At 46.7% G+C, this 14088-nt stretch overlaps 2 protein-coding genes across 2 annotated transcripts in view; one reads left to right on the forward strand and one right to left on the reverse strand.

Annotated features, from left to right (window-relative positions):
- Window positions 1–14088, reverse strand: part of RBAK (RB associated KRAB zinc finger) — an 813856-nt gene that overhangs the window by 288574 nt on the left and 511194 nt on the right. The gene's annotated exons all lie outside the window — the stretch shown is intronic.
- On the forward strand, window positions 4516–8748 carry LOC309854205 (speedy protein E4-like; the record flags this gene model as incomplete). Its single annotated transcript, XM_082713031.1, has 6 exons — window positions 4516–4630; window positions 5126–5323; window positions 6194–6252; window positions 6737–6822; window positions 8333–8501; window positions 8686–8748. 6 exons carry the CDS (start codon window positions 4516–4518, stop codon window positions 8746–8748), a joined length of 690 nt encoding a protein of 229 aa, XP_082569157.1.

The following is a 14088-nucleotide window of genomic DNA, read 5'->3' on the forward strand; positions in this document are numbered from 1 at the left end:
GAGTCTGAGATCCAGGTGTGGGCAGGCCTAGTTCTTTGGCGGGGGGGGGGGGGGTGCGGGGGCTCTGTCCCATCCTCTCTCCTTGGCTTGTAGACGACTGTCCCCTCTCTATGTATCATCACACTCTCTTCTCTCTACCTGGGAGTCTCTTCCTTTTTTTTTTTTTTTTAAGAGTTATATATTTACTTTAGAGAGAGAGTGCATGAGCAATGGGCGGACAGTGGGGGAGACAGAGAGAGAGAGAGAAAAAGAAGCAGAATCCCTGCTGAGTGCCCTGCCTAGCTTGGGGCTCATGACCTTGAGATCATGATGTCCACCCTAAGGCTTCATTTTACCTTCATTTTCCTCCGTAGAGACCAACCACCAACAAAGAAAGAAAAGAAAAAGAAGAAGAAAACATCACATTCTGAGGTACCAGGGGTTAGGACATCAACACACGAAGAGGGGGAAGGGGGCTTGGACAGGAGCACACAATTTTACCCCTATCCTTTGCGTCCCTGGTCTTGTCCAGTTTGCTTCCTCACTGCCTTGGTTATGTTAACATGGGCAGAACGCTTACAGGTCATCTTATCTATATATTTTATTTTATAGGTTGAAGAGATGGGACCCTGAAGGCAGGAGGATTTGCACAAGGGCATGTGCTGCTTTGTAACAAAACCATTACTTTCCCATTCTCACCGCCCCCATTTTATTTTATTTTATTTTATTTCATTTATTTATTTGACAGAGAGAGATCACAAGTAGACAGAGAGGCAGACAGAGAGAGAGAGAGAGAGGGAAGCATGCTCCCTGCTGAGTAGAGAGCCTGACACGGGCCTTCATCCCAGGACCCTGAGATCATGACCTGAGCCGAAGGCAGTGGCTTAACCCACTGAGCCACCCAGGCGCCCTCACCGCCCCCATCTTTTAGACAAGCATATTATAACTACTGGCTTATGTTCTCCAGATTGTCTACCAACAGGAGTCTGAGCAGATGGAGAAGGGACATCGTGAACAGGACAGAGGACTTGAATCAGTGCAGCCGAGGTGAATCCTGGGGTCTTGCTTCAGTCTTTAGCGCATCACATCCCTTGTTCTAAAAAACAAATCCCAGAGGTGCCTAGGTGGCAGTGGGTTAAAGCCTCTGCCTTCAGCTTGGGTCATGGTCTCAGTATCCTGGGATCGAGCCCCGCATCGCATCGGGCTCTCTGCTCGGTGGGGAGCCTGCCTCCCCACCCCTCTCTCTCTGCCTGCGTCTCTGCCTACTGGTGATGTCTGTCAAATAAAGAAATAAAACCTTTAAGAATAAATAACTAAATAACAAATCCCAGACTTCTGTTTTGTTATGGCGGGGGTAGACTCAGGTCTGATGGCTGCAAACATCAGGAATGGAAATCTGAATGCAAATAGGCTTCCTAGAGATTGAACTTCTGCAGCCACCTATCACGTGTCCTTCCTGGGGCAGTGTGGGACCCGCAAGAGGTCCAGGACCCAGGGACTCTGTGCGGGAACCCCAAGGCCACCTGCAGGCTCTCTGAGATCTCATCCAAATGTGAAGGTTAACAATTGCAAACAAAGGTAATCGTCGGGCCCTGCACCTTGGATCAACTACTTTTTAAAAATTTCAGTTTTATTGAGGTGTAACTGACATATAAAACCATACGATTTAAAGTGTACATCATTGCGAGTGATGTACACACTGAAGGGATTCTAACCACCTAGTTAATTAAGACATCCATGACCTCACCTACTGACCTTTTTGAGTGTTGAGAACATGTCAGTTCTACTCTCCTGGTAAATTTCATTTATGTGCTGTGTTGTGTGCGGTTACTGTGTCTGATATGAGATCTGTAGACTTCATCTTCTCACTGAAATGTTTTCTTCTTTTTACCAGCCTCTCCCTAGTTTATCCACCTTCCCAACCCCTGGCAACCTCCTTTTTTTTTTTTAACCTTCTGTTTCTCTGAGTTTGACTTTTTGTTGTTTTTTAAGATTTCCCATATAAATGTTACCAACAGTATTTGTCTTTCTACGTCAGTCTTATTTCATTCCACATAATGCCCTCAAGGTCCATCCATGTTGTCACTTTTTTTTTTAACCTTCTGTTTCTCTGAGTTTGACTTTTTGTTGTTTTTTAAGATTTCCCATATAAATGTTACCAACAGTATTTGTCTTTCTACGTCAGTCTTATTTCATTCCACATAATGCCCTCAAGGTCCATCCATGTTGTCACGAATGGCAGGATTTCCTACTTTCTCACCTCTATACAAATACCAATCTACAGCTCCCTGTGTATGGACCTCACATCCTCTTTATGCACGCCTCCGTTGACGGACACCAGGGTAGTTTTCCTATCTCGGCTATTGTGAGTAAAGCTGCAATGAACACAGGAGGGCAGATAGTTCTTTAATATCCTGTTTTCATTTCCTTTGGTTGTATCCCCGGCCATAAGAGTGCCAGATTATATGGTACTTCTGTTTTTTGGAGTTTGTTCGTTTGGTTTTTTAAAATCTTTGGAGAAACCTCCATATTGTTTTCTGGGTGAACTGGTTTGACTTTATTTCTGCTTGGACTGGGCACCTTAGCTATCCGTAAGTTTGATCGAAGTGCAAAATAAAACTTGAGGCACATCCCGAATTAAAGATGTGTTTCTCATCCAAGTTCAAACAATGGATCGAAAGCAATGCTTAGCCAAAATGTGGACACAATACTGGCGTCCATCAACAGATGGATGGGTAACGTAAAAATGTATGTATCACTGTTCTTATATGATTGTGAAAGGAACATATTAAAATGCAAACATACACACACACAGAATGGATATTATTCATCTTTAAAAAGGAAGGAATTCTGTCACACACTATAACACAAAGGAGCTTGGAAGACATTTTGTTGAATGAAATAAATCAGAAACATACGCATAAAATACTGCATGATTCTACTGATAGGAGCTACCTGAAATAGCCAAATCTCTAGAGACAGAAAGGGGAATGGTGCTTGCCAGGGGTTGGGGGAGGGGAGAAGGGGGAGTTCTCCTTCAGTGGGTGCAGAGTTTCAGTTTCAGGGAAGACGAAAAATTTCTGGAGAAGGATGTTGCTGATGGTCGCACAGAGACCCGAAGGTGCATACTGCTACCAAATCATACCTTCAAAAATGGTTAAAATGGTAAATTTTCAGTTCTGTTATTTTAACACAGAAGGAGAGAGTGAGCAAGATTCAGATGCACAGGTGAGAAGCAGAGGTAGGAGGGAGGAGGTTTGGAAGAAGCTTCCTCTGATGTTAATGGACAGCCGGCCAGTACCTCCGTGACGGTGTCTGTGCTACCACATGTTTCCCACCTTCTTAGTTAAACAGATTCTGCTTTAAACGGGAGATTTTTCCATCTAGCCTTTTTGGGCATGTGGCATTTTGTTCATAAGATACACAAGTGGTCATGAAGTTTCTGGGTTGAGAGTGATACCCGGGCTTACAAATTTCAGATGCAGATTAGAGCTGATTAATTGCGATCAAGGAGCAGGTTTTGGATGGTCCAGGCACTTCTTAAGTTGTAGACACCGTCTGAAGTGTGTGAGAACACAGGTACAGTTATCTACCGGTTCCGGTTCCCAAAATGTCTCTTGGGCTCAGAGTTGCCTCAGAGGAGAGCGTGAGTGCTCCCCCACCACTGAACCCCCACCCCCAACACAATGTCAGTAAAACATGGAGCGGAAGAAGTCTACCAAATCAAGCGATTTAAACTAACTTTTTAAAAAGAATTATTTATTTATTTATTTGTCAGATAGAGAGAGAGGGGGAGAGGGAGCGAGTGAGCACAGGAAGAGAGGCAGGCAGAGGCAGAGGGAGAAGCAGGCTCCCCGCCGAGCCAGGAGCCCGATGTGGGACTCATTCCAGGATGCTGGATCGTGACCTGAGCCGAAGGCAGCTGCTTAACCAACTGAGCCACGGAGGCGTTCCATAAACTAACTTTTAATGCCAACAAGTCCATGTACGTGGAACCTTCTTGACATACTTATGTCTGTCTTGTAAGTTCTTACGTTTCGGCCCATCCCAAATTCCCTTGTCTCTTTCCTCCTTCTCCCACCGGATTGTGCCCTGAATTAGGAACAGGAAGGATGGAGAGAGCCCAACATGTGCCAAGAGGGGAGAGAGCCGTGCATCTGCTGGAGAGGAGTAGAGCGATCCAGACCCCTCGAGGACAGTTTTGGAGGATGGTCCAAGGCTGGGTCGGTGGCTGGAAACAGTCCTTACCTCGAGATCTCAAACTGGACACCAGTGTGGCAGTTACGTGTTTCCCTTCAAACTGGTTGCCAGGCTGGAATGACCTGTGACATCAGAGGCTTCAGACCTTCCTGATTGGAAGGACCAGATTCCATGGTGCTTGGCAGCAGAGGTGGACAACTGTATCTTCACAGACCTTTTCGCCACTCCTGGCTTTGCCCCAGCTTGGAGAAGGGATCAAGGGCTTGTGTTCGGTCGGAATTTGCTCAGAACAGGGTCTAAGGTTTCTGGGAGGACAGAAAGAGCTTGGGAGAAATCATGGCTGATGATCAACCTAATCAACCGCATTCCCAGTCTGAGGACCAGAGTCCCCAGCCTAGCACCTCAGGGTACCCCTTCAATGTGCTGGATGATGAAATCCCAGGACCATCAGGTGAGAAAGGAGGAAGAGGAAGGGACTTGAGAGGCTTGGGTAGTAAAGAGGAATGGATATAAAAGTCAGGAAGGAGTGTCTGCGTAGGGTGTGTGTGACAGGAGAGATCCAGAAAGCCGGGGATTGGAGAAGGAAAGTATAGGAGTTGGGGACAAAACTATAACCATGGAAGGAAAACCCAGGAAGCAGAGAAATAGGGTTAGGAGATGAGGTCCAAAGAGGAGGTAAAGGAAGAGAGGAAATTATGTCATTATTCCCAGGGGAGAAGTTATCTACAATGAAATTTTGAGGATAGGGGTGGTGAAACAGTGCCAAAGATGAATGGGGACAGATGTGTATCAACAAAGGAGAAAGATGGAAAAATGGTTGGGGAGATGTCAATTATCATTAAGGCTGGAGAGAATGAAGGGGAAGTTGGGGCTCTTGGAGGGGGAGAAGGGGTGGCTGAATTCCAAAGAGAAAAGCCTCATACTGTAGCCTGGTTTCTTCACTCAGCCCCCTGGGTAGACCCCCGCCCCATGCCTGAGTCCCCCACAAGGAAGAGAGGAAGGGATGAGTCAGATGAGGAGACAGGCTCTGGCGCTGAGGACATCTGGGTCGTGGAGTCACTGTGTGGCCTCAAGATGAAGTTGAAGAGACAACGGTTGTCTTCAGTGCTCCCTGAACACCTCGAGGTCTTCAAAAAGTTGCTTGGTAAGAAGATCTCCTCCAACCCGCTTCCATTTTCTCTTTAAATTCAAGACGTTTCCAATGGAAAAGAATTTTCCAGTGGAAAAGAATTCTCTGAAGGTTGGTGAGCTCTCCATCCTTGGAGGACTCCATAATGATCCGTCACTGGGGACACATAAAAATGACAGAGGATTAGGTGAGACTTGGAGAAAGGTCTGTACTTGGGATGAGAAGCTTGGTTACAGTTACACTCCTGAGATGTCTTAGTTCTTATTCGTCTTTTGCTTTTTGTTTTTTTTTTTTTTGATATTTTATTTATTTATTTGACAGAGTAGAGAGAGGGATCACAAGCAGGCAGAGGCAGACAGAAAAAGAGGGGGAAAGCAGGCTCCCCAGAGGAGAGAGCCTGATGTGGGGCTCGATCCCAGAACCCTGGGATCATGACGTGAGCCGAAGGCAGAGGCTTTAACCCATGGAGCCACCCAGGTTCCCCTTATTGGCCATTTGACACTAAATGTCCTTGGCTGTGTGTGTGGAGTTGGGCAGGGGGTGTGGAAATGACATGCCATCTTTAGACCCTTATGTCACTGTGGGATGAGAAAATGACAGGGAATGACTGTGGTCTCCGAAGTGGCATGTCTATGCATGATGAGACAGCTTCCCTGTTGACCTCCCATCCAATCTTACAGGTGTGCTCCCTCAGCCTCCCCACGCCGGAAGCCACCAACTTTACCTGGGCGGTGACTGGTCTTTGCTCCCTTTTGCCCATCAGCCTCACCGCTGACCACATCCTGGAAGTTCCCCAGGAGAGGCATCATTCTCCTCTTTGCCCTGGAACGCTCCCACAGTAACCCCATTCTGCTTGTCAACCTGACCTATGCCCTCTTTTCACAGAGGATCCTGTCATTCAAAAATTTCTGGCCTGGGACAAAAATCTGAGCGTATCCGACAAGGTATCATTGTTCTCCACTCAGATGTGTTCTTGCTCCAACATCTGTCCTGGGGCAGGGCGATGCCTCCAAAACCCTGTCTCCAACCTCATCCTGCCAACACTTCCCGCTGGGGACCTCGTGGTTTCCTGCAGGTCCTCTGGGACCTGAGTCCCAGGCGTGCCCCTCTGGCTGTTGCCACCTTAAGTCCCTTCTCTCTCAGCTCTTGGGTGGGGCTCCCCTTGGCTCTAGCTTCTCAGAGACCCTCCAGAGGCCGGCTGTCCTGAAGACAAGCCCTCAGACCAGCACAGCTTGCTATCCTGGGAGCACCATCAACTCTTCCCTTGACTTCTTTGGTTTGCAACCAACCTGTTGACACCAAATAAGCAAATTCACCCAGTCCGTCAAAGCGGGAGCACCTGCTCCAGCCTCATGTCCCCATCCCCCAATGGTTTTCCTCGCCCAGGATGTCACCTCTCTCTGACACTGTGTCTCCTCTTGCCACCAGTATCTCCTGTCTATGGTCATAGCTTACTTCAGCCGTGCTGGCCTCTTCTCCTGGCAGTACCAGCGAATCCATTTCTTCATAGCCCTGTGAGTATTTTTGTCTCATCCCGCAGTACAATTCGCTACCTGGGTGGATTGAGGGGGAAATTGGGACCCTAAACTTTCATCTCCTTTTTTTTCAAACCATTTGTAACCGTTTATTAAACTACATTTTTAGAAAAACTGTTGACCCCGTGTGTAAAAACCATAGGATTATAGTATAGTGTTTTTTTAGACTGCTCCTTGTAAACACAAACATCCCTGACGTCAGCCAGGAGAAGCAAACAGAAGACCCTTCTAAGAGGACAGAAGGAAGGAACGGACACGGCCCTGCCCTGAGCAAACAGACTAGCGAAGCAGCCGGTCCTGATCCTCCGTCTGTCCCCTTCCCAGGCGATACCAAGAGTAATTGTTTTCCTCCTAAGCATTCCCATCACAAATGCCTCGATTCACGCCCCCAAGACATAGCACAGATCTGTTGTGAATGCTTCCGCGGGTGTGTCTTACAACACTGTCCCGAAGCCTGTGGGCGCTAGGTGCATGAAGTCCTCCAAAGTTCTGGTCTCCGCCTCCACTCTCCAGGGCCAGTGGTGTTCTGGGTCAAGGCCAGGCTTCCGAGCTTGGATCCAACCCTTTCGTCTTCGTCTGACTTGCTCATCCCCTTGGTGTTTCAACCTTCTAAGGACACTTCCCTCTGTTTCTATATTGCGTTTTCTGTCTAGGTAATTTTGCACCTATACCTGAGGAAAACGACTTGTCCTCAAGGTCAACTTCAACTCCAAAATCTTCAGATGCTCCCCCCTTCCCCGCCCCGCCAACCTCCCTGACTTCCGCACCGCAGCAGCACTTCTGTAAAATCCGAGTGTCATGGAGATTCTGGACTATGGTTATTTCCTATCCACTCACCGCCCCACCCCTCTGTCCCCTTCCCCAATCCCATTAGACTCGATGCCTGCAGGACTTGTCAAGACATTACCACACTCTCAAATACACTGCAGAATTCCTTCTGTTTTGCATAGGTTTCAGTTATGTTGGGACTAGGAGGTGATCAGTATTGCACTTGAACATGAGAAAAAGCATCATTTATTCATTCAACAAATACATATAGAGTACACCTTATGGACCAAGGACATGAGGCAATGGGAAGAGAGGTTCAAGAAGTACGTGTTGAATTAATGCACCCAATGAACCCAGTCCTGTATTAGTCATTTGGTAGGAAAGTCATGGTTACAGAATAGAATAGGGTCAGCTCCTGCCCATGGGAGATATATATGGCCTTGCTCTATGGGAAGACAGGTTTGTGCACAAACTCGCTAAAGGGAAGGGGTGGGTGTGGGTGTCACCCCACAGGACATGCCCTCAGGCTTCCCATTGTGTTCCCTCTCCATCCTCAAGCTGGGAGAAGTCTCTGCCCAGCCATGCCTTCTTGATGACTGAGTGGCACTCTGTGACACTGGGTAATAAGCAACCTGTGTCCTTGCTGGGAAGCTGAGCTCAGATGCGGGAGGGGCATCCTTCCCGTCCTGCTCCTGACCAGCCACCTGATGTCTCTCTCCAGCTACCTGGCCAATGATATGGAAGAGGATAACCAGGCCCCCAAACAGGCCATCTTTTCATTCCTCTATGGGAAGAACCGGTCCGAGCGACCCTTGTTCCACAAACTGAGATTCCAATTTATACGATCCATGAACTGGAGGACCAGGGTGTCCCGAGAAGAGTGTGAAGAGGTAGGTTGGCTGGAGGGATTTGGGGTGTGGGGCCCAGTGGGAGAGAGAGGAGGTGCAGCAAGGGTCATGGGGATTTGGGACCAGAAAGAATTAAGGGTCTGGACGACAGGAGGGAGCAGGTCGGGGGTCGCGGGGGCAGGGCCCATCTGGAAGTTGTGTTCTCATGGGGCCGCTTGTCTTCTAGATCCAGGCTTTTGATCCAGACCTGTGGGTGTGGGGGCGAGACCGCCTCACTCTGATGCCCTAGGTCTCCTAGGGCCATGGAGGCCTGAGGTCATCGGCCTAAGGGAAGGTAGGTTACTGTCCTCATGGGTCCAGGCACAATGATTTCTTGTGTAATGAGGAGATCTGAGGAATCCAGGAGCTGAGCCCACGCTCGTCTCCCTAGCCCCACACGTCAGCCTTCCATGCACTATGAGGTGGAAGCCGTACACGCACTCAGGTCCCAGCCACGAGCTGACAACCCCACAGAGCCATGACTCAGGGAGACGTGTGGAAAACCTTAAGGACCTCAGGAAAACCAGTTTGTCACAGAGGCATGGACTTGGCTGAAATAATTCCATGGAAACCAACTGGGCCCAGATGATAGCTCTGAGGAAATGTTGACTTTCTGTGAAAAGGGAGCAAGTTTCCAATTTTTTCCCCTACATTGTGTTTTTACTTTTTCCTTCATGCCTCAGAGATATGAATTCTGGGGACTTATTTACAACAAAGTAAATGTCTAACAATAGGCCTTGGATGGAACAGTCTATTTATCCAATAATAAAAGATAAATTAGGACTAGCTGTGTGTTCATCCAGATTTGCTTGCGAACACATTGCTTATGTCAGATGGCATCTGTGAGTCCTTTGTGTCCCCTGCCCACTTCTGGATGAGTCTCTCATCTCGTTCCATTACATCTTTCCCCTCAGGTTCACAGTCAAGGAGTTTGTCAGAATGAGTGAACCTTCAGAAATACTAGTTTCAGGGTGCCTGGGTGGCTCAGTGTGTTAAAGCCTGTGCCTTCAGCTTAGGTCATGATCCCAGGGTCCTGGGATCGAGCACCACATCGGGCTCTCTGCTCAGCCGGGAGCCTGCTTCCACCTCTCACTCTGCCTGCCTCTCTGCCTACTTGTGATATGCCTGTCAAATTAATAAATAAAATCTTAAAAAAAAGATATACTAGTTTTAGCATAGCTTATTGTGATCAGCATGTAGAGTTATGGATTTCGGCAGAGGATTAAGTAAAGATTTGGTTTAAATCATGTGAACTAGTTCTCAGTCCGTTCCGGCTCCCACAATGAAGTACTACATGGCTTTGAGCAACAGACATTTATTTCTCATGGTTTGGAGGCTGGAAGTCTGCGAGCAGGGTGCCGGACCCTTTACAAGGTTGCAGACTAAGTGGGTTCTGAGTTATGTCACTGGGGTCTCTTTTATCAGAGCACTACTGCCATTTTTGATGGCCCCCCCATGGCCCAATCATCCCAAAGAGCTCATCTTATAGCACCATCACCTTGTGGGTTAGGATCTCAAGGTAGAAATTTGAGGGAGGTGAAGAGACAAATGTTCAGACCATGTAGCACTGACCAAATTTAGGACTAGGTGTTATGGTTAAACATTAGGATCTAGGGTTAGAATGGAGGATATGTGGTCTCATGGTTCATGATGTTGATGTTTGCAGTATGGTTCTTTGTTCAGACTTTATGTAGCACAAAAGGACCAAGGTGAGTTTCAGGTCTAAACAACATTCTCTCAAGTTTGTTAGTTTGTTTTGTTGTTGTTTTGTTTTTGTTTTATTTTTAAAGATTTTATTTGTCAGAGACAGAGAGAGAACACAGGCAGGGGAGTAGCAGGCAGAGGGAGAAGCAGGCTCCTCATTTGAGCAAGGAGCCTGATGTGGAACTCATTCCTGGGTACCTGAACGGAAGGCAGACGCTCAACCGCCTGGGCCACCCATCGACCCTCAAGTTTGCTTTACTCCCTGAGCAGAATCACCTAGAGTCCTGGCTCTCAAGCAGATAACCGGGTGTGACCTTAGGCTCATGAAAAAGTTGGGGCGGGGTCAGGATCAACAAAGTCCAAGAGTCATAACTGAAAATGAATTGGGGTTTAGAATGAAGGATTAGAGATAAAGTTGGATTTATGAATTAGTCTAAATTCTGGTTAGACTGACCAAGATGTCTGGAGTGTTGACTCCTTGCGATCTGACTTCCTCTCTTTCTCTCAATTTCAGATCCCTGAGCCCCGGGGAGACGCAGGTTTACAGCAGGAAATCAATCTAGACACTAACAACAGGCATGAGGAAGGATGAGAGGAGTCTTTTGTACAGATAATCTAGAAGAACCCAAGACCTTATAAAATTAGCTAAAGGGAATTTTCATATTGTACTCCGAGGAGCTGCGAGTACCTATAGGACTCCAGAGAAGGACAATAAGAAACCAGGCTTTTTTTCAGGATCCACCCTTTCCTGGGGCGGTACCAAATATTTCAGATTTTTTTAATTCAAATCTCCCTTGAGGTAGGAGTTGGAGATCCTGTTTTTTATGCATTGGGACACAAACAAGGAGTAGATTACTTCAAAAAATATAAAACGAGAGACAAAGGATTATAATAGCCTAATATTAGGCCATGAATTTCATTGGTATATTTTGAAAATGTTGTCCTTAGAACTATTTTATTTATTTTTATATTTTATATTTATGTATTTATTTTTAAAAGTTCTGAAATAGTCATAGTTTTCAAAACATGTTCCTACAAAGTTTTGTGATGAGATTACACCTGTAGATAAAATATTGTTGACATATTCGGGATAGGTTTTTGTGTTTTTACTATAGCTATATATCAATTACACTTATAACTAGGTAGGTGATTCCCTCAAGTTGTTATTACTGTAAATGTTTATTTGACATGTAGTCTTCATTATTAAATTGTGGGAATCAGTTGTAATTCTTTTACTTGCCTCGATGACACATTTGTAAGTTGTTTTATGTTATTTTAGGTTATTAAAGAGGACACTGCAATGTGTCTCTGGAGGAAACATAATAAAGATAAAAGTCTTCAACTTCGTGGTGTTTGTGGTCATCTCAATTGGTCTTAATGTTCACTGTCCAATGATACTCTTTCTTAATGGGGTTGTGATTATTCAGCCTTACTTCTTACCTTTGAAAAATAAGTGTAAGTTTTTTGTTAATGAGGATGTGGGTTTTTTTTTTAAGATTTTATTTATTTATTGGACAGAGAGAGATCACAAGTAGGCAGAGAGGCAGGCAGAAAGAGACAGGGGAAGCAGGCTCCCCTCTGTACAGAGAACCGGATGCAGATGCGGGCGGTCTCGATCCCAGGGCCCTGAGATCATGACCTAAGCCGAAGGCAGATATTTAACCCACTGAGCCACGCAAGCGCCCTAAGCGTAAGTTACATATTATGTAGAAAAAAAAAAAAAAGATAAAGTGAACCCTGAGCTTGTGTCTTAAAGCAAAAAACAAGGCAAAGATATTGAGGCAGGAAAAGGGAAAAAAGGAAGACAGAGCTATGGGGACTTAGATAATCTGAAATTCACAACAAGGCAACGTGCCTCAGTGAGATTATGCATTTTAGGCGATGATCCATGGCAAGCAGTCCCACAGGTGCAAGGGAGCACCCTTCTTTGGTAGAAGGAAAATCTACAGTATGGGATGAAATAGAACAACTGGAAAGAAATGAGGCTTTGGGAGAACTTTCTGAGAAACACAGTAAGATAGGAGGAGCTAAAGCTGTCAAATAAGAGAGGCACGGAGAAGAAAGAGTTAATGGCAGGAATCCTGAATATTGGAGGAAACCATCTTGGGGGATGGTAGCACCAGAGAATACTAGGGCTGTCTCAAATACCAAGCTTCAGGGTCCGCGGGAAGCATCCCATGGATGTCTTGTCACATAGATGCATATCACCCGTCATGAAGCTCACCTGAGCTTGGTGACCAGAGTTTTTATTGGGGTTTCATTATGCAAGTGTGATTAACTCCATCATTGGCCATACCTCGAACACAGTCTCCAACTCTCTTCCTTCCCCTAGAGATTGGGCTGATATCAAGTGGTTCAAAGCTCCACCCCTGTTGGGGTTCCTGGTATGGCTGGCCCTATCCTGACTCATCTCATTAGCACAAACTCAAGTTTGGTCCACGGGGCCCAGTGTGAGTAACAAACACTCCTATCACTCAGGATTCCAAAGATTTAGAGGTTCTCTCCCAGGGAGCAAGGAAGGAGAGGTATCTGAAAAATTATTTATACAACACACTGGCTATGGTGGAGGTTGGCAAAACTCAGTTGGTCAGGGAAGGTAACAGTTTGACGACAGATCTATCACAGGAGATGTTGGTGAAGTTGAATAAATAAGGATAGAAATAATGGGGTCCTCATGGGGATTTGGAATAGCTTGGGAGATGTGAGATATGTAGGAGATGAACCCAGCACTCTATTAAGCAACAACAAGCTATGGAATAAAGAGAAACCAAAGGGAAAATTGTGTGTGTGTGTGTGTGTGTGTGTGTGTGTGTGTGTGTTTGTGTATGTTGGGGTTGGGGTTGGGGTGCAGTTCTGATAAATGAGATGAACTCCTAAGCCTGAGCAATTTCAGAAAGTGAAACCACCAAGGTCAGAAGAGCCACACGGACATCAGCATCTGATTACAGCAGCTCAAGGAGAGGGATGGCATTCAGAATTGGGACACAGTTGATGGACTGGGAACAGCAGAGGCTAGATTCTGCAGACACGGAAACAAAGAGGAGAAACAGTATGGCAGCTTGGAAACAGATATAACATATGAGACACCTAGGACTTAAAATGTATATTTAAGAATCTTTAGGTCTCTGCAAGGTGGCAGGTAAAGGCAGATTAGGAAACAACTCAAATCAGGAAAGACCTGAATGTAAAGGCACAAGAAACAGGACGGTGGATGCACATAATAAAGCAGTAAACAACAGGCAAGAAAGCAAACCCGGTGACTGATGCCAGGTGAGAACTGGGAGTGCTTGGGAACACTGGAGCAGAACATGGTGGTTTCAGCCTGAACACCTAGAGAAACTGAGATCAGGACGAATCCAGTTGAAGAGAAGGGGGAGCCGAGGCTGCTGAGAAGGGGGTGAAGCTTAAGAGACTTGGAGGATAAAGAGAGGGACCAGCTGAGAAAGTGGGAGAGGCTAGAGGCCACCGAAGGCTGAGAAGGAATACGGATCCAGGGAGGTGGTTCGGAAGTGTGAGCTGATGGCAGAAGCACGTGTGGCTCCCAGAGCACAGAAGAGTCAGAGCAGCCAAGCTTCTGGAACCGGAAAGCATCCAGGGCTATAGGTGGCCGCTGAGGGGAGGTCAAAAGGCAGCAACAGCAAAGTTCAGCCACACAGCAGAGGAGCAGCGGGCTTGTCCTGAGAAGCAGGAGTGATGGAAGAAGTCCAGTGCCTGGAGATGGAAAAGTAGGAGAGTGGTGGGGATCAGGGGTGTGATGTGGCTCAGTCAGTGAAGCAGCTGCCTCGGCTCAGGTCATGATCTCAGGGTCCTGGGATCGAGCCCCGCATGGGGCTCTCTGCTCAGCAGGGAGCCTGCTTACCCCCACCCTCCACCTGCCTCTCTGCCT

Source organism: Mustela nivalis (assembly GCF_964662115.1).
Source record: "Mustela nivalis genome assembly, chromosome: 19".
Lineage (NCBI taxonomy): Eukaryota > Metazoa > Chordata > Mammalia > Carnivora > Mustelidae > Mustela > Mustela nivalis.